The 20482-nt window shown below is 33.2% G+C and overlaps 2 protein-coding genes and 1 pseudogene across 3 annotated transcripts; 2 read left to right on the top strand and 1 right to left on the bottom strand.

Moving 5' to 3' along the window:
- Positions 1-826: 826 nt before the first annotated feature.
- LOC145579470 (bifunctional riboflavin kinase/FMN phosphatase-like) lies at positions 827-7822 on the bottom strand (annotated as a pseudogene). The gene is made up of 10 exons (XR_014099152.1): positions 7741-7822; positions 5507-5693; positions 4500-4630; positions 4350-4419; positions 4077-4142; positions 2844-2998; positions 2663-2758; positions 1949-2100; positions 1754-1837; positions 827-1668 (listed from the first exon to the last, which is right to left on the bottom strand). The product of XR_014099152.1 is annotated as a bifunctional riboflavin kinase/FMN phosphatase-like (transcript).
- A 1165-nt stretch (positions 7823-8987) lies between these two features.
- On the top strand, positions 8988-9632 carry LOC145578262 (uncharacterized). The gene has a single exon (XM_081635617.1). It carries the CDS (start codon positions 8988-8990, stop codon positions 9630-9632), a length of 645 nt encoding a protein of 214 aa, XP_081491743.1.
- An 84-nt stretch (positions 9633-9716) lies between these two features.
- On the top strand, positions 9717-18863 carry LOC145578261 (putative serine/threonine-protein kinase). Its single transcript, XM_081635616.1, has 7 exons — positions 9717-9884; positions 14642-14711; positions 17414-17529; positions 17635-17845; positions 17957-18194; positions 18293-18443; positions 18558-18863. Exons 1-7 carry the CDS (start codon positions 9717-9719, stop codon positions 18861-18863), a joined length of 1260 nt encoding a protein of 419 aa, XP_081491742.1.
- The last annotated feature ends 1619 nt before the right edge of the window (positions 18864-20482 follow it).

Raw genomic sequence — 20482 nt, 5'->3', positions numbered from 1 at the left:
AGAGTTAGCAGCTTAGCACAAGCCGGGCCCGTACAAATTCACATACTACTTGTATATGTCAATGGACCTCGTGTGTCCGAAACAAGCCAATAAACCAACTTTTCGCAAATTTAGTTTTAGTTCATGCACAGCTCGACTCGACTCGCATACAGGTTGTGTTGCACCAATAGACCTCAGACCACTAATTTTTACAACTTTTTTTATTTTTTAAAAAAGTTAAGGAGAAAGACTCTATTTGGTTAGAACGTGTGCCACACTAATCTGATCTAAATTAACTAGTTAGACTCTTTGAAATTTGGGGGAAGGGTAAAGGAATCTCAGACCAGTTGACCTCTATACGACCTATGAAGTACTTTTTCTTGTAAATGGTCAAAAAGTGAGCTGACTCATGAATTGTCTTGTTTTGTGGCAATTTTTTGTCATGTTAAACTATTTTTGTGTCGCGTTTAAATGGTTCTTTAGTCGGTTCAACTTACATGAATCACATCTAGACCATGTCTGTTAATACAAATTTGGGCAAATTTTACTAGCTATAGCTTATTGTTAGCTTGTCTTGTTCAATGTAACAACTTTGACACAATTATCAAAAAAAAAAAATAAAATAAAATAAAAATAAAAATAAATAAAATTTGGCACAACCATCCATTGCTAAACTACATTTTTTTAATGCAAGAGTTGATTATAACATCTTACATCTGTGATAGTGCTCAAATTAATTTATTTATTTCTAACTTTCTTCAAAAATATATATATTTAACAAAAAATCATGGTAGAAAAATAGAAATGGCTTATTATGATTTGAGTTGTGTCATAATAACATCTGTGATAGTGCTTTAGATAAAACTTGTTATTGTTTGGAATTCTATTACACAATCAAGCTAAACTTAATAGTGGAAAAGTATCTATCCTGCAATTGGAGCAAAAGAGAATCTAAAGATTAGGGATCTGATCAAAATCCTTCTTAAAAAAGAGAAAGAGAGAGAGGGACATGTGCCACAGGGCAAATACAAGCCCATAAACACAAACAATAGCGGGACACAAACCAAAATGCAAAATATAAAAAAATAAAAAAAAAAAAAAAAAAAAACTAGGGACATTCACATCAAAGCACCAAGTGGTCACCATTAAATTTTGATCAAATAACAAACAAGCTATAAGAAATAGCTAGATAGTACGAGTAGCTACATTATGAAATTCCCGTCTATCACATACAGCTGTACCAAAACCAATTCAGACATGCCTGTAAATATGGAGTGTTGTTTCTACAGCCAGCAAAAGGTGACATGAGTCTAGAGCGACACTGTATAGAGATAAGAATACGACATGTTTATGAATAGTAGGGAGGGCAAACTAGCACATAGCCAACTGAACCCAGCCCAGACGGACAAGAACATCTTCCATTATTATTATATTTTGATGATAAAATGAGAAGATGCATTATAATAGTTCTGTTTCCAGAGGTCCATTACAATAAAATTATCAAATGAAACATGTTTCTTCGTATGCAATTAGTTATGACTTAGTGTGGCTACCAGTGGTCTCCAACAAGCTGTTAAAATAGGGATCATCTTTGTACTTTGAGTAAATGGGAAGCTCAAGAGCACTCTCTGCTATTCTCCGGTCCTCATAAATCTTTGCTACAAGACTTTCCAAAGAAGGAAAATTGGCCTGTGAAATTCAAAGGCGAAAATGCCTTGATCATGGTATTCATAGCAGAGTGGAAAGCGAATAAAGTTTACACAAAACACAGTACCTCAGGTCGTATATAACCAACAACAACAAGGCGTAATTCTTCTCCATAAAAGTCATCCTCAAACTCATGCAAAAGCCAAGGTTCCTTAAAAAAAAAAAAACAAAAGGATGTTAAAGATAAATCATAATTCATGTGGTAGAGGAAAAAAAAAAGGCAAGAATGGGTAGACCTCCATAAGATTCATGTTCCACTCACTATTGTCTTCTCTGGATTGTTGAAGTAAGGATTCCAGCCAATGCTCATAACCATCTTGTAAATTCCTTGTTTGGAAACTCCCGCCCAACCAAAGTATACACCAGATGGATATTCAGAGAGAACATTAGAGTAGCTCTGTGTGGACAAATTAGCTACAGAATATTGATGAAATGATCAGAATGCAGATTCTGAAATTGTCAAGAAATTATGAGCACAAATATAACATGCCAAAATACCAATTAAGCTTAGTAATACTCGGGTTTAATTATCACATCGTATTAGTTACAAACAGAAATGTAAGAATGCACGCCATTCTTTGAGTCAAATTCAAAATTTCATACAGTTATATAGTATAACAAAACAGTTAATCAGGGCCAGTGGGCTGCTGATACAAAGTAACTAGCCCAAATACGATGAGTGATGTAAAATCTTATAAATGATTCACCAATCCACAAACCAATTAATCTGGATTCAGAATTTGATCCATCCATTCAAATGTTCAGTAGCCTCCTATTATATATCAGGTTCAAATTCACACAAATCATCCAAATCTCTACTTCAAAGATAAAAGTTGTGGATAAAAATCAAACATATTACACAACTCGAGCATATGTCAGATACATGATAGTGGAACTATTGTTATGAAATATATATATAGATAAGTATTGTAGAAATTTCATCTAGCAAGGAAATTACCAATTAATTAAAACACACCTGTGGGGATGCCAAGTACCTTTGACCCACGGCCAAATCCCTTAATGACAGGACCATCAATGCGTCAAGGTTCTATAGGAAGGGTTCCATCAATCCCTGTACAGGTTCAGGGAAATATTCAGTTACATAAACTGTAAAACAGCATCCTATCTCTGACAGCTTTTAATTCATGGCAATTTACAATCTTGAAATGGAGGTAAGCTCCACTGCTCCGGACGAAAATCAAATAGAGAATTAATGACTTCGTCTGCCATTGTGTAGAGATGTGATTGTTTTGGCTGTGACGGTACAGCAATGACTTCCATTCCAGCAGCCTTGCCCGCAGTAACACCAGGTCTAAACAAGGCAGAAAAATTGAAGTGTCAAGTATGAGACAAATACAGCATATAACACAAAGTGAACTAAGAAAAATAAACTCAAAAAGAAAAAAGGGGAATTGTGTTGGACATCAGTATGTGTTCTTAAAGTTTGTTCACAAAGGTTAATACTTGGTTTCACACACCTTGAGTCATCCAAAATAAGTACATACCAAAAAAGAGGGTGCAAAATCATTGTGTGTGTGTGTGTGTTAGTGGGTGGGTGGGTGGGTGTGGGCTGAGGTGGGGAGGGGGGGGGGGGGGGGGGCTAGAATTGACAGTATATACTAGTAGTAGTAACAAGGTTAAAGAGTGGTCCGTGATAGTGGGTAGTCATCAAATATAAGAGATATAAGGGTGTAGCATATGCATATCAAGATAAGGGTTGAATTATCTATGTACTAACTACAGAGTAGTAAAATATGTTGAGGATCACCATACCAAGCATTTATAAATTGCTGATGCTTTTTGAGAACTGGAGATCCACTTATATTTGTGAAACTATATTGTAACAAGGTTAAAGACTGGTCCATGTGAGTGGGTAGTCATCAAATTAAAGACATGAGTACTATAAGGGTTGAATTATGTGTGTAGTAATGTACTAACTACGAAGTAGTAAAATACAAAGCATTAATGTTCAGCCATTTATAACATGTTTTTTGGGGACTCAACATCCACTTATATTCATAAAACTATATTGTAAAATAACTTGAACAGTATGCAATAGATGGCAACTTTTAAGCATCCTAGAGACCTAGACACAGAGTCACAAAAATATAAAATATGGATCAGTTGACCTTGTTTACACCCCGAGATGTTTACTGATAATTATCAGATCAACCTTTTAATTGCTCTCATCCAAAAGTAATGTCGCGTTTTTGCAGAACTATTTGCTACATACACATTAAGTGACGCTTGTAAAACTTTTGGTTAAAAAAAGAGTGCACCTTCGGCCTAGGAACACCTCATTAAAATAGCCTCGCCCACCTCAGAGCCTAGGCACCCCTTTTTATACACTGCTGACAAGCAATACAAGATATCTTTGGCAGGACACTTACATGGAATTTTCAATGACAAAGCAACTGGAAGGTTGGACATTGAGCTTTTTGGCTGCTTCGAGGAACCTTGCCACATAAAAGAATTAAGCAAATTAGAAAATTTACGTAATTAGATCAAACACAGGAAATTGTCCAATTCCTCTTTTTTTACCAACACCACAACAGCCCTCACATAAATGCAAAAGGATTACACCCTACACCCTCCATTGGTTGATGCACAAGGAGAAAGATATAACAACAAACTTTGCAAACAAAATTGTACTTATTACTCACAAGTCAGGAGATGGCTTTCCAGCTTTTACTTCATCTCCACCAATCACTACAGAAAATGATTCTTTCCAACCTACAAAATAAAAATGAGTAAGCATGATGATGGATGGAGAAGCCATCAACAAAATGAATAAGGCTTCAAGTTTTATGTACCGTGGTGATAGGACAATTTCTTCTCTATGGAAGTTCTAGGAGAGTTTGAGGCCAAGGCAATCGGTATTCCATGCCCATGCAAATGATTAATCAGCCGGTTGGCGCCTGGAAGAGGTCTGATGTTGCTTAAGCTACAGTCAAAATTGGAATAACAATCAAGCAGAAATTAATACTGGAGAGTGTTATCAATTTACAGATTGCAGTATTTCAGACAAATATGCTTATCCTACTCAAAAAGCAAAACAGTCATGCTTTGTCAAAAATATTCAAGCGAAAATACACACACTCCGCTCCGCAAAGAAAGGCTATATGAGTAATAAGTATATACAACCATACAGCAATGGCACAATCAAATGCCAGATGTCCAAAGAAGATGATGGCTGAAACAGAAAAAGTTTCAGCTTTCAATTGAACAAATTTTGCTACACATAGCCTTGTCCTTAATCAGAGTTTCCTAATATCCCATATCATCACCAAGATGGTTTACAAAAAGAAAATAACACTCGGATAGAAGAGGGACAATCATTTGATAGAACATAGAAGCAGGCTAGAAGATTAATTCTGTATTTTAAGTATGAAAAATGACAAAGTGAAGCCAAGTCAACAATTGTCTAAATAGATTTAGTAATTGATGTGAGATCAGTAATCATTATGTGAGGGAGAATCACAAAATTTTAAACTCAATAGCTCAGGAATAAATTCCAAGAAGCCAAAAAATAAGTAAAAATATCCAACAAACTAATAAAAAAGTAAAAATAGATATTTTCTATGATATAGAGAAAAGAGAAAAATATATTTGCTTCACATGCTAGGAAAGTAATATTACTGTTGACGTTCCATAATTGGCCAAAACAAGTGTCCACGCTTTAGAATTTTAGATACAAGTAGCACTTGATATTTGCTATTCTACAACACACAAAAACAAGAAAACACAAGTATGACAACATCAAACTTTTGACTATTGATCCTACTAATCATGCAGGAGGACTAGGTAAGAGTTTCATTACTGATCAGAGAGCATTGGGGTGAATTCTTTTTCAAATTCCTCTGTCGTGCAAGGTAGGTTATAAGCTTCGACAACAGCAGCAGATGCTTCCAAGGGGGTCTTTCCAGCTATCCTAAGCACCTCTCTCCCATCCCACTCCTTTCCATACTTAATCAAGAAACTCTTCAATACATCAATTATTACTCCATCTGTAATAAAATTGAAACTAAATCATCATAAAGCACCTAGAAGTTTCAAAAGGCGTGAGGCATGATGCACACTAATAAATTATTGGTCCTAGAGTCCAGCAATAGGGTGAGAGGTAACTGAAACCACTTTGGAAAAGCAAGGCACAATGTTTCTCATTCAGAATCACATTCTACATGAGTTGGAACTAAAATCAAGAAACTCAGTGATGCTACATCAAGCATCACCAAATTTCTAAACTTTTATAATATATAGAACAAATTAGAAACAGTAATTTAAACAGGTCAACCTCTTATCCTCAAGCACCTCTAGGCTGTTCTTGGCAAGTTGGCAAACTTAAGGTGAGCATCCCTTAAGCCATGTTGTGCTTGCCTTTCTAACATGCTGGCATGAGCAAATATTTTTGACAAGCAAAGATATTTCATTTTCTGTATCCTCAAAAACTATTCAAATCACATCCCTAATATTATTTTATTTACTTATTCACTTTTAGTAGATCAAATCACATTTTAACAATTCAAGTGCCTGATACCGTAGACCTGTCCATTGTCCATTTCAGATGAAGTACAAGATTAAGTAGAATGACAATGATCAACCACTGAGGAAATTGCATATTTTTTAAAATCATTGAGAGGTTCTCCCTTCATCTCAGATAAGTTTCCTCAAATGCTTTTTCAGTTTCCAAAGTCCAAAAGACACAATATTTGACCATAAATAACTCAAATTGCAAATTATAAAAGATACATACAATATAGATGTATAGTAAAAACACATTGTGATGAATCTAACAAGATCACAAATGACTATACTTTTTCTCATATTATTGGTGGGAAGTTATGGTCAAATTTTGTGAAGTTCGATCTTGATATGCAATTTTGGCAGGAATTAGCAAACAATCTTCAACCCCCTAATCCACCCCTAAGTGGTATGAACAAACAAAAATAAACAAAAGGAGAGGAAGAGGGGGGAGAGGGGGACAAGAGCAAAAACAGAAACTCTTTAATAATGATCATCAATATCTACTGCAAATCTTCAACATCTTAAACAAAACAAGAACAAATGTAAATTGAAATAAAGATCATTACTAAACGATCACAAAATTGGCTTCGTAAAGGAAGGTCTTAAACTGATTTTTCAAGAGCCAATGATACCGCATTGACCATCTCTTATCCCAAGTATAATATTTTAGTGACAGACAACCGAAAGCTAAAATCCCATATTCCCATCAACAACTATAATTAGTGGGAGTCCACAATCAAGCAATTCAAATCTAAAGGCAATGCAAAGTATCTCCAAATGAGTTCTCTAATCTTTCTTATCCATTGTCTCTCCTCTGGATACTCGATCGGAAAATAAACTAATAACCCAAAACAATTGAAGAGACTAAACACATGTAAGATAGAGAAGCTTTGTTAAAGGTCTACCATTGATCTCTCTATACGAAGCCTGTAGGAGAGGGAAGAAGGGTGGGGGGAACTCTACAAGCCCCATGAAGATGCAGCCCGAAATTCCCATTGTATCTTCTTTATTTCAGATTTATTTCCAGTGTACATTTTAAGTCCACAATCTTCAAAACACTAGCAGCAACAAGCAAACAGCTATAAAAGGATTTCCTTCACCAGTTCACTACCCATATTCCCAATATTGTAAGCACAATTAACCCCCATAATTACACAGCCACACAAGCAAATTCACAAAAGATCACATAGCATTCCATTGTTTCATGGCAGTGAGCACGTACAAGGGCAGCCACCAAGCTTCAAAAGCACAACATAAATTATACCGCAAATATACCAAGTATTTGAGTAGTATGAAATTGAAAACTTTTCTTCAAGATTTGATTTGCAGGGTGGGGCATACGATTGATAAAATTTTAGTCAATTTTATGCCAGACTCCCATGCCAACCCCACACTATTTAATGCATGACCAAAATAGCATATATACTATTGATCTCCACTCACAAAATGGCCATAACTTCATACGAGTTTTTAAAAGCAAAAAAACCACCAATTGATAAACAGGAAACACAAAACATTTATAAAGCATACCTGTATTAAGAAGTGTGCCATCCAAATAAAGGATCACAGAAGAAACTAATTTCTTAGCAGGAATAGCTGTTGTCATCTTGCCTATCACAAGAAGCTCTCACACCTTTGTACTTTAAATCTGTAAGGAATAACATAGAAATCCACTTACTTGAGTATTACAAGAATTGATCAATATCTACACAGTATTTGCCACCATGTTTGCACAATGGGAACACAGTATTAATTTCATCATCTTGCAAAAATAGCTGTTAAAAGTCCTTAAAACCCAAGTTGCGCTCCAAAAAATAAAAATGAGAAAGATATGAACAATGAAACTTCATATCAATACTAAATTCATCAAAGCCAACGATTGAATCCATTATAGTAGCTTTCCATTGGCATAAATGAGAAATAAGTACTGAGTAAAGAGACAACTCTCCTAACTCTACCACAAAACAATAGTTTCAGGGTACAATGATTCCGGCTTCAAATTTTCAAGTATAAGACTTTGGTGGTCAGTGGCGGAACATCATGGGGGCCAAAGGGGGCCTTGGTCCCCCTCAACTATAATGCTACACATTAGAAAGGACAGTATATTATAGTAGGATATGTATGTATGGTCCCCTTCAACTATAATGCTACACATTAGAAAGTACAGTATATTATAGTAGGATATGTATGTGTGGTCTCCCTCAACAATTTAAAAAAAAATTAATTAAACTAAAGTTTCCTAAAAGACACCGTGTACTACTACTTGTATATGAAATGTAGTGGGGCCTTTTGTTGTCCTATTAATAAAATTAATAAAATAAAATAATAAAAATAAAGAAAGTTGACTACTACCTTTCCTAATTTCATTATACGAGATATCCAACTACAAGTAGCTTCTTGTATAAGCTAAACATAATAATAATTAAAAAAAAAAAACAAAACAAAGGGTGGAAAACAGAAATCGCTTTTCTAATGTAAAACAAAAAAACCCAAAAGTTTCAGTTAGGCCTTCATCAGTTCATCTACTTGCGGCGACTCTTCCTCTTCTCTTCAATTGTTCAATTTCAACATTATTCAAGCTATTTCAGGTAAATTGATTGTGAACTTTTTTTTTTCCCCTTATTTCTGATGTTGAATTTAATGTTAATTGCACAATTATAATCATATATATTGAGGTTATGTTAATTTTAAGAGTTGAAATTCTAGGTTTTAATTTTTATTAAAAATTGCAAGAAATTTGATTTTGCTTATTTACTGAATTATTGTAATTTTCTGACATGAATGCTCCTTATTTTGATGTGCTGAAATCTATTAGGCGACAATCAAGACAAAAGGACATTGTGACAATGGAACATCATTACCGGGTGGATATATTCTTTGCTGCCATAGATCGACAATTGCAAGAATTAAACACCAGGTTCAGTGAACGAGCTACCGAGCTTCTTATTTTGAGTTCAGCCTTGAACCCCATAGATGGTTACAAATCATTTAATATTGAGCATATTTGCAAGCTAGCTAGAGACTTCTATCCTAAAGACTTCTCAGATCAAGAGAAAGAACATTTAAGTTATGAATTGCAGCACTACAAGCTTGACATTCCTATTCATCTTGAGTTGAAGAACTTGTCCACTCTTGGTGATTTGTGTAGAGGATTGGTGACTACTGAGAAATATAAATTGTATCCTCTTGTTGATAGGTTAATTCGCCTTGTATTAACTCTCCCTGCATCCACCGCAACAACTGAGAGAGCTTTTTCAGCAATGAAGATTGTGAAAACAAACCTTCGAAGTAAAATGGAAGACAATTTTTTGAGGGACTACTTGGTGGTGTATATTGAAAAGGAGATCGCAGAGACACTTAGTGAAGATTCCATCATTGATACCTTTTACATGATGAAAGAGAGCCGAGCACAGCTCAAATGAAGTTTATAAAGGTATGTTTATATGCGGAATTTTTCAAAAGTTTATTGTTAAGTATATTCCTTTAATTTTGCTATAATTTCTTATATGTGGAAACTTTTTGAGAATATTGGTTGTAATTATAATATGATTTCGGTATTATTAGTATTTGTTCTTCTTTGGCCCCCGCCTTGTTTATATCCTGGTTCCGCCCCTGTTGGTGGTATTGTTGTTGTACTACAAAACATGCAAGGATTCAGGATTTCAAAACTAGAGGTACAAACTGTAAACTGATTCAAGACTTTCAACTGCTACGTAATTACGTACAAGACACCAAAATCATTGTATAATTAATATCATGAATTGATTATATCTTATCCATCTTCAAATTACAGTAAAATTTTTGAAACTACAAATGTAACATTCGTTATTTAGAATAAAATTTATATACAATCAGCTCGACAACAATTCCAACAATAAGAACAGACAATTAAACAATATCATAAAACCTCACCATTCTACAACAACTCAAATCAGCCAATCAATTGCCTTAATGGGACATCAACAAAAATCTTAAATCAATCATAATGAAAAAGGTGGCATTTGACAGCATCTAAATTTAACTTTCGAATTGAAATTTAAGACCCAAGTGACAGAATATTAAACCAATTAATCAAACAGTAATGAACAAATTTGATAATATAACCAAACCCTAAATTATCTTTCTCATCAAGTATTAACCAGAAAAATAAAATTAACACTAAGTAAAATAATTAAGCTCAGAATAGCAACAAATGAGCTGGTGACTTATCAAAATTTCCAACAAAATATTGAAAATTCACCAGAATTGCTGGAACGGCAGTGGCATGGTACTGCGGCTGGCGTATGATATGGCTTGATGGTGTGGACAATGCCACGATCGACGTCGTTCGCCGGTGTCAATTGTAATGAGAATTGTGAGTCTTTTTCAACACTGTAAAGTTTCAAGTTAGTTATATGGTGGGATCTTAGAAGAACTTTGTAACCAATAGTTGGTTCCTATGTGGCTATGTGCGTCTGTACGCTGCAATATACGGTTGTTTTGTAGGAAAAAACATAATGTATAAAAGTAATGAACATATAGTTATAATAAAAAGATTATATATTAAAATATAATAAACATATACCTAAAGTGAAAATAAGATACTATAACATAAACGGATATACCTAGAGTGAAAAGAACATATTTGCAACAAAAAATAAATGAAAAGAACATAAGATTGTCAGTGTAATGTACTTTTATTTGCGACATAGTGTTCATTGCTTATTGTGAAATGTTTATTGAATTTTGTCTTCAAATTATGGTGGTTATATATAGATAATGTTTATTACATAATATTATTATGTTCTTTATAATATTATAGATGTTCTTTAGATATGAAAAAAAATATATAAAATTGGATGTTCATTACAAAACAACTATATGTTCTTTACAAAATAGTTACACGTTCTTTTTGCGTTTTATGGTTGTACCAAGCAAGGTACAGCCGCCTGCACCTTAAAATTTTCATCATTAAACTACTCGTACTTGGTTAAACCTTGTTTGTTTATTCGAAGGAAAAATTTGTCTCGAAGAACGTATATGTTCAATAATTTGTTAGGAAGGACCTTATATATACTAGTGGTCTAAAAGAATCAAATCTATTTTGTTGTTTGGGAAGATCTTACCACTGAAATCTGGGAAGGTTTTTTTGGTTCCCTTTAGGGTTTCTTCCTAGGAAGGGTTTTTCTAGCCTCCATTGCTAGTTTTTTTTTTTTTTTTTTTTTTTTTTTTTTTTTTTTTTTTTTTTTAGCTTTTTTGAAGGTTTTCCTTCACTCTTCTCCTTTTCTCTTTTTCTCTTTCATCTCTTTTCTTCTGGTCTAAATTGTAAATTTTTGTAAGGGCTTCCACCGGTATTTTTATCGATCGTAAGCCCCAAAAAACTTTTTAATTACTTTCAATAAATGGATCTCATCTCTATGATGGTGTTTATCCTATTAATTAGGTTTAATTTCTTCGTTTATTCGTCTGTCAAAAATTGAAGATTTAGGGTTTCACAATCTTCAGAAGTATCTAGAAGGCCATATGAATTTTTTCACCCAAACAATCATTTATCTGTGGATCTCAAACCGAATTAGAGCTAACTCACAGATTGTATTGCTTCAGATGAAGATTTTTATTAAGGCAATTGTTGATCGAATATGCGATGTAACTAGTTCTAAGGTGATTTGTACTTGTATTGGAATTTTATACTTCTTAGGATTTGTTTGTAAGTGTCGTTTGGCTATATTTCATTAAGAAATCTTTTTTCTTCTTGTAAAAAAAACACCGAAATCCGACAAAAATTTTTTTTCCCAACATTGACCTCACACATGACCTTAAAAAATTCCTTCCCTATTTTTTCCCACGTTTTCCCTCCAATTCCTCCTCCTCTCTCTTCTAATCCCCAAATTTTCTCTCTCTCTCCTCTACTATTCTTTATTGAATATTCAATAAAGGTGTGATGAATGAACTCCAGAAAATAATTTCTCTCATCTATCAAATTGAATTCGAGTCAGAAAGGAGTGGACTTTACTGGTTCAAGTATGAATATCCTCTTCTCTCTCATATGTCATTTTCATTTCCTCTTTTTTACATTAAATTTTTCTTTTTTGCTCTTCCATGGCGAAAGGGAAAAAGGGGAAAACATGTTGTAAATTACGCTTCAACAAACAAAAACATATAATTTCAGAAGCAATTACATTGTAAACCCAAATTTTGCAAAATATTTCAATTACAAAGAAATTGAAGACAAAAACCACAAACATTGATCTTACCTCATTCAAAAAGTACTTAATTATAATAAGATGGATTGAATTTGTCTGAAAATATTTAACAGAGAAAGGATTAGGGATTGGAACCAATGATCTTGAGGAGAGAGAAAGAATTTGGTGGAAAATTTGGGCAAAAAATATGAATTGGAGGGAAAACGTGGAAAAAAGAAAGGGGGGGTCATTTTTTAAGGCCACGTGACAGTCACGTGTGAAGTCAATACCGGAAAAAAAGCCAATTGTCGAATTCCGACGTCAAGATACCCTAAACAACAAAATAGATTTATAGGGTTCTTTTTAGCTAGACCACTTTTAATATATAAGGTCCTTCCAAATAAATTAGTGAACATAATATATGTCTCTTCCATACGAATTTTCCTTATTCAAATTTTAAACTCGTTTTTATAAATGAGCCAAATTGAATTTGAATAAATTTTGAAACTTATACGAAGTACGAGTTTGGTCCATTTTAGGTTTTGGGTCAATGTTTTGAGTCTAATAGGGTATGAGACAAGTTTTCCATGTCTATAAAATGAAATGGTGTCATTACTATCATATCCCTTTTTAAGAGTCATGGAATTTCTCCAAAAATGTCTATCAAGCATAGCTATTGATAACTTCTGTGGAAAAGGCACATGTTCTTCATAGGCTAATCGAGCAACACATTTGGGACCTTGCAACATTCCTTTATAGTTGCAACATCTATTTTGACACGCGCTTTAAGAAAGACAATAGATTAGGTAAATGGATAAATTAATTAAAATAAATTTATATTGATAAGAAAAAAGTGTTAAGGTGTTAAGATCTAAATGTTTTAGATTAATTCGTCTGTTTACCTTCTTTAATTCCTTTCTCCAATAGCATATTAAGAACATGTGTTGCAGCTATAAAGAAACTCAATTGCGTGTTACACACAAATACACAATACACATATATTCAACTTATTACATCTTTGAACATAAGTTTTTTCGACAATTTATATAATAGTATTAAATCTTGAAACTTGAGTTGAGATGTATAGATTTAACCAGATTCCGTGTATGCTAAATTTCTCTTTTATTGAGCACATACATCATGTTGGCAGTGCCATACTTGCATTTTACAAGTGTGAATGCATGCACATTCGCACCATAAGTCCATATGTATAGGTGCATTAGTTGAAGGTGTTACATGCTTTATAGACAAACTGTTTATTCAATTACACCCCTCTATGTAAACGTCATTTAGCTAGATGGAGTTTCTTGGCTCATCAAACGCCCAAATATAAACTAGACCCAATTACAATTAAACCATAAAATACACCCATAATCACTTTATTCTCAACAATATTAAAGTGTAGACTTGTACCGTAATAATAATTAATAAATAATATAAAGTCCAACCAAATAACTGAATTTTGTATTATCGACCATTTTGCTCCCCTATCACGATCAAAACAAGGTTGCACCCAAACATGTCAACAAGTTTTTTTTTTTTTTTTTTTTTTTTTAATAATTGGGGAGAATCTTTCTCAAATTCATCTGTATAGCGGCTACCTAGCTACCCTAGAAGAGTACAATACTAGGATCTATCCTATGAAAGCTGTACAAGCTGTACACATCAAGAAAAAAAAAAAAAAAAAAAAAAAAAATCTGTAGGAAAAGACAAAAAAAAGAAAAAAAAATACAAATGTACAGTTCAGATTTCTTTGATTTTGGGATCAAAACACTTGAGCCAAAATTATGTAGTACATCCTACATTTCTACATTACCACATTCTCTTTTAACATTCACATAATCATCCCCTATTACCATTTTAGTACTATATTTGAGTAGAAGTTTAAAAAGAGAAAAATATACTTCTTAACTGATAGAATAAGAGCAAAGCCAACTTAAAAATCGATAAAAGAAAAAGTGTACCTTTGTAATTTAGATGAACAGATATTCAACTTATCACCTTAAAAAAATGCAATATAATTAACCCAAGGTTGGGCAACGAGTATTCAAACGAATATCCTGTCATCAGTCCCGATTATTATACCTTGTTCTTTAGAGAGACTAAGAGGGTTTATTAGAGGATCGTTAATAATTTGATACATATGAGTAAAAGATAGAAATTCTCTCCTTTGAAGCTTTGCATGTATTCACAATAATACATGCATGCAAAGCTTCAATATTTTTCAATTTGTCTATTAAGGTTTACAAATATACAATGCTAACTACCAGTGGCGAATCCAGGATTTTATGGGTGCTGGGTCACCATCACCCATTAACCGCATAACTATCGATGTAAGAGGTGAATTTTAATTTGTGGAGGATGATTTTGTGATGGAGGAGGATGATTTTATGGAAGAGGAGGATGAATTTTGGACTAAAAAACTTGTCGTTATATCACACTTTTTTTTCCTTTCATTTTGAAAATTTAGTCACAATTTCAATAATAGTTACTGATATTAATTAATTGATATCACTCATATAATGAATATAGGTTACCGTTATAGATCGCATTAACTAGTTAGGATTAGGTTAATTAAAGTATAATTGTGTTAAAAATTAGACGTAGTATAGATTAAGGAAAAAAAATTGTGAAACTAATCACGCTGATCCCTAACTAGAGTAAAAATAGGAAAAAAATAATAATAATAATCTGAATAATTAGAATTATAGCAATTACTAATTTTTATAGTATATGCTTTGATTTTTGATGAAAAGATTAAAAAAAAAAAAAAAATATTAATTAAGAACAAATGAAGCAAAGATTTCATACAAATTAATATACAATGAGCATCTTATAATACTGTATAATAATGCTACTTATATAAAATTGTGAAGTTTAAAAAAAAAAAAAAAAACTCTAAAATTGTTAGTCCCAAGATTTGATCTCGCACCATCTCTATTGTAAGTATTAACAAACCACTGAACCACCAATGCACATGTAATTAAATGCTTTCATTGCAATATATACCTTAGTTTAGTTAAGTTTTTTTTTTTCTTTTTTTTAATAATTTTTTTCCCTAGGTCACGTGACCTACCGGGACCATAACTGGATCCGCCAATGCTAACTACTAAGTACGATCATAAAAATATTTATATACTCCGCATTTGAAAATTTTAAGGTACAACCGCCTATATCTGGCAAAAGACACAAAAAGAACACGTACCTGTTTTGTAAAGAACATCCAATTTATGTTTTTTTTTTTTTTTTTTTATTTTTTATTTTTTTTATATATATATCTAAAGAACATTTGTAATATTAATAAAGCACATGATGATAATATTATGTAATGTACATTTTTTTATATATACCCACTATGATTTAAAGACAAAATTTAAAGAACATTACACAATAATTAATGAACATTACTCGTATATCACAAATAAAAATACATTATACTGACAATAAAAGAACATGGACATATATGTTATTTTCACTTTTTTTGGTGTAAATATGTTTTTTTTTACTTAAGGTATATATGCTCATTACATTTTAATAGTATGTGTTTTCACTATAGCGGTATGTTCTTTATATTTATATAATACGGAGTATGTTATTTTTGCAAAACGTTTGTACCATGCAAGACTCATAAGGAACCACGCACTACTCCGTATTATTTTGTCTTAAAAAATTGGTTCAAGTAAGGGAAAGCATGTAGCCATGTAGGGTTTATTTCCCCCCCTCCCCCCCCCCCCCCCCCCCCCCCCCCCCCCCCCCTTTTGGCGCAAAGGTTGCGTATTTGTTTCATAAAAAGAGTTGTGTATTTGTCTATAAAGTCAGCACCATTCTTTAAAAGCTTTGAGAAATTTTAGCAATAATTAATTCAATTATTTTTAAGTGAAGACTAGTAGGAGTATAAAATTAGAATAAAGCTCTTAAAAAAATAATGTTACCCAAACGACTAATTTTTTTTATTATTAAGAAATAATAGCGCTACTTCAACATGATGCAATGCTAAGCCTTAGCTTAATTAACAATGTGGTGACAACTCCTGATAATGATTAAGAGTATAATATAGATTATAAAAAAAATTGTTAGGCATAATAAAACAAACCTATTATCCATAACAAGTGGTCGTCTTGTCTTTGTGTTCACACCATTAGATTCTTTGTATTTTGGTAAAGGAAACGATGAGAAACATGAGCTTTTGTAAGCCCTGGTTTTTTAAATCGCGCAGATTTTCAGATGATGAATGCATTATTCCAAGTAAGTTCTTTCTTTTTTTTTGTTTGTTTGTTCGGATAAATACATTTCCTTTTTATCGAGTCTTTGCTATTTTATTACATGGGTTGTCTATGCTAGTTCCGTTTAGAGTCGAATAAATTTGGGAGAACATTATTGTCAACAAGAAGTCGCTCCTTATGTATTTATGGACAATTTATCTCTAATATTATCTGAGTTATAGCTTGTTTACAAACAAAATAACCAAGTTTTTATTGGTCAATTTGGGGGTGTTTGGTACAAATTTTTGAGATAGAGTGAAAAGGAAACATATAAGAAAGAGAAATAAATCATTACTCTATGCCTCTATTAGCTTTTGATTTGTTAGGTGAAAATGAATCACTTAAACTTAACTTCTTTGTTTTTATTTGAGGAAGTTAAAGATAATGGTCACCTTAATTAGGGCTAAATTACGAGCTACATACCCTAGGTTGTGGTAACCTAATTAACTTTTTGACCAAACACTTTGTAACAATACTGGTTAAATTTATTTGAATGTTACTGGTTAATTTTTAATTTTTTTTTGACAAACCTCCGTTTATTTTTAATTTGATCATTCATCATGGTCGAATTCGAATTCATATGATCGTGAACTTTTTAAAATAAAGGGTGTAAATACTATTATTCCCTTCGTTTTAAAATTCTCCCTCCGTTCTTTTATTAGATGTTTATTTCTAGCATTTATTACTCACATAATAAAGAGAAATAAGCATCTAATTAAGAGACGGATAGAGTAATGATTATTTCGACCTTTGTCCACTAAATATAATGGACTATACTAGGAGCGCCAACTCTTCAAGGCATTCCCGTATTCTCTTACAAGGAGCTAAAGACTGCTACCAGCGGCTTCAAGCCTTCAAATAAAGTAGGAGAAGGCAGCTTTGGCTCTGTCTACAAGGTATAGTACTACTTCTAACTTCCTAATACAAATAAAGTTTTTACCAAGGTTAGCTAGTTGCTAGTGACGTAAAAATAAGACTTGTTCTTTGTTGGATATTTGAAGGGACGCCTTCTAGACGGATCAATCGTGGCAGTTAAAGTACTTGAACTCGAATCATTGCAAGGAGAAAGAGAATTCATATCTGAAATCTCTGCATTATCAAACATTATACATGAAAATCTCATCACCCTTAAAGGATGCTGCATAACTTCTACCAAAAGATTTTTGATCTATGACTACATGGAAAACAACAGCATGGAACTGGCCTTCCTAGGTACTATACTAAAAGATCAAGTTAATTCGTTTAATTTGTTCTCTAGCCGTATATAATTCGATATTGATTTTATCAATTCGAGATATGATCATATATGGAAAATATATACAGGAGGATCTGAAAGCAGAAGAAAGTTTAGTTGGAAAATGAGGACGAACATTTTACTTGGAATAGCGCGAGGGCTAGCCTTTCTCCACGAGGAGGTCAATCCTCATATTGTGCACCGTGACATTAAACCTGCTAACGTACTTTTGGATAAGAATTTCGTACCAAAGATCGCAGATTTTGGTTTGGCAAAGCTATTTTTGGACAGTGTATCTCATGTGAGCACGCGTGTGGCGGGCACATTGTAAGTAGAATCCTCATCAACATACAACTTCCTCCATCATTTTGTGTATGTTTGTTGTTAATAATAACGGTATTTGTTGCAATATCAAAACTTGAAAGGGGATATCTTGCTCCAGAATACGCAATTTCTGGCCATATGACGAGGAAATCAGATGTATATAGTTTTGGGATACTGCTACTGTACATTGTTACCGGACACAAAGCCGTGGACTACAACTTAGAGCAGAAAGATGTATACCTAGTTACCAAGGTAATGTATTAGTCGTATTACAATTATCTTACATTCCATCCAGTAACTCGAATAATAGATCATATATTCATATTTAATATATACTTTCGTATTCATGAATATTTCATGAATTAGGTATGGAAGGCTTACAAATCTAACAACCTTCAACAGCTGATGGATCCCTCACTCGACGGAGAATACCCCGAAGAAGAACCTATCAAACTGCTTAAGGTGGGCTTGCTTTGTGTGCAAGAGATAGCCGGTCTTCGGCCTCAAATATCAGAAGTTGTGAAGATGCTAGGAGATGGTAAAATTAGTGGGGAAGGTGTTTCAATATCCAAACCTGGGCATCTTCTTGATCTCATGTACTATAACATAGGGGATGATCATTCCCAAGATAATACTGCAGTTAGCAAAATCTCTTCATCTTTCAGCTGTTAGCAACAACTCAACGATTGACCTTTTGTGATATATAAACTCCAATTGGTGCGAAATTTATTTTCGTCAGCAACCACCTATTAAATTTCAAATTTTGCGAACAACTATTTTGTAATTTAAATTTTGTGAACAAATTAACTTTTTCTTTGTTTTTATTTTGGAGCTGTGTCCAGTTAATATGCAATATTAACATAATATATGGTGGCATTTTCGTAATTATGAGCGCTTCCTGAGATATTTTAATGTTATTTCTGGATATTGCTGATGAGGCACTTAACTGGACGCTTCTTAGCATTTTTGTAACTCCGTTTTTGTTCTGGAGCTTCATACAACCCCGTTCCTTCTCATCCCTCCTCTCTCTCCTCTTGCTGTACTCTTCTCCTCTTGCTCTACTCTTCAAATTCGACAAAGTCATAATCAAATTACATATGAGACCAAAATTCTAGTCCAACAACCAACAGATTACACCTAAAAATTCCAACTAAAAAAACCAACAAAAAAACAAACTGAAACTCAGATCTAAAATGGCTTCCACCAGACCACCACCATCACAACAATCACTTTTCCCTCCGATCAACGCGAAATCCTTGCCACCACCACCATCTCCGTCTTTGTCTTCGCAACTGCGTTCCTCAAACAACTCTCTTCGTCTTCCCGTCTTCATCTCAACCACCACCACCGTCTTCAAGGTCACAACGCCGCTTCGCGACAAAACAAAAAGACACCCTAGTAGCAGATAGTGTCAAGTAGGGCCATATCAACCCCTTTAGAAAAGCATCTCCTTCGCAACAGCAATTTTAACCACCACCTGTGGTGGTTGGTATGGTGTGCAGTTTGCTTGTATAGAGGAATTACCAATGGGGTCATACAAATAGTCTGGTAAGAACGGAGTATATTGACGTTTGTTGATGAACGTTTAACTGGTAACTAAAGACACCGATTGAATGACGAGTCTACCCTTACTAAAGTGTGCGAATGGACCACCGCACCCCCATATAAACATAAGATGTTAATATGCAATATTAACACTTACCAGATATTTTCTCTTTTATTTTGATCGATAGCACTAAGCTGCTTGTTTAGTGATTCTATCAAAAATCCCGTTTATAGAGCCCTAGCTTTTTTAAATTGAAGAATGTAAATCAAAAGTTTGAGAGAACTATATGTAGATTGGATGTAAAATAAACAAAATTAAACCACAAATTAATAATCATCAATAACATAATACTAAATTAGACACCAAGAATAACACATGTCACTTCTTGGTGCTATTTTTTTTCCTCCAAAACTTTTTTTCTTTGTTTTTTTTTTTATTCACTCCCTAAAAAAAAATATTCATTTCTTTATATAATTGTGATTCACTTCCTGAAAAAAAATATTTACATATTTTCATATTTTTATTGAATAAAATATTTTTCTACATCTTTTACTTTGTTTTTTGGTGTTCTACCTTTGGTATAATCTGGATTCAAGACTCAATTCCAAGTATAAATTAAGATTCAAACCTTTTCAATTTCATTTAAAAATTTGAGGATTATTTTTATTTTTTTTGGTAGATTTTGAATTAACATTATAATTCATTATAATATTTTGTTAAACCCGTGCGTGACACGAGACGTAAT

This window comes from Chenopodium album, chromosome 14, assembly GCF_948465745.1.
Source record: "Chenopodium album chromosome 14, dcCheAlbu1.1, whole genome shotgun sequence".
NCBI classification, from domain to species: domain Eukaryota; kingdom Viridiplantae; phylum Streptophyta; class Magnoliopsida; order Caryophyllales; family Amaranthaceae; genus Chenopodium; species Chenopodium album.
Note: the sequence above shows the minus strand (reverse complement) of the source record. Positions and strands in the feature narration are given on the sequence as shown.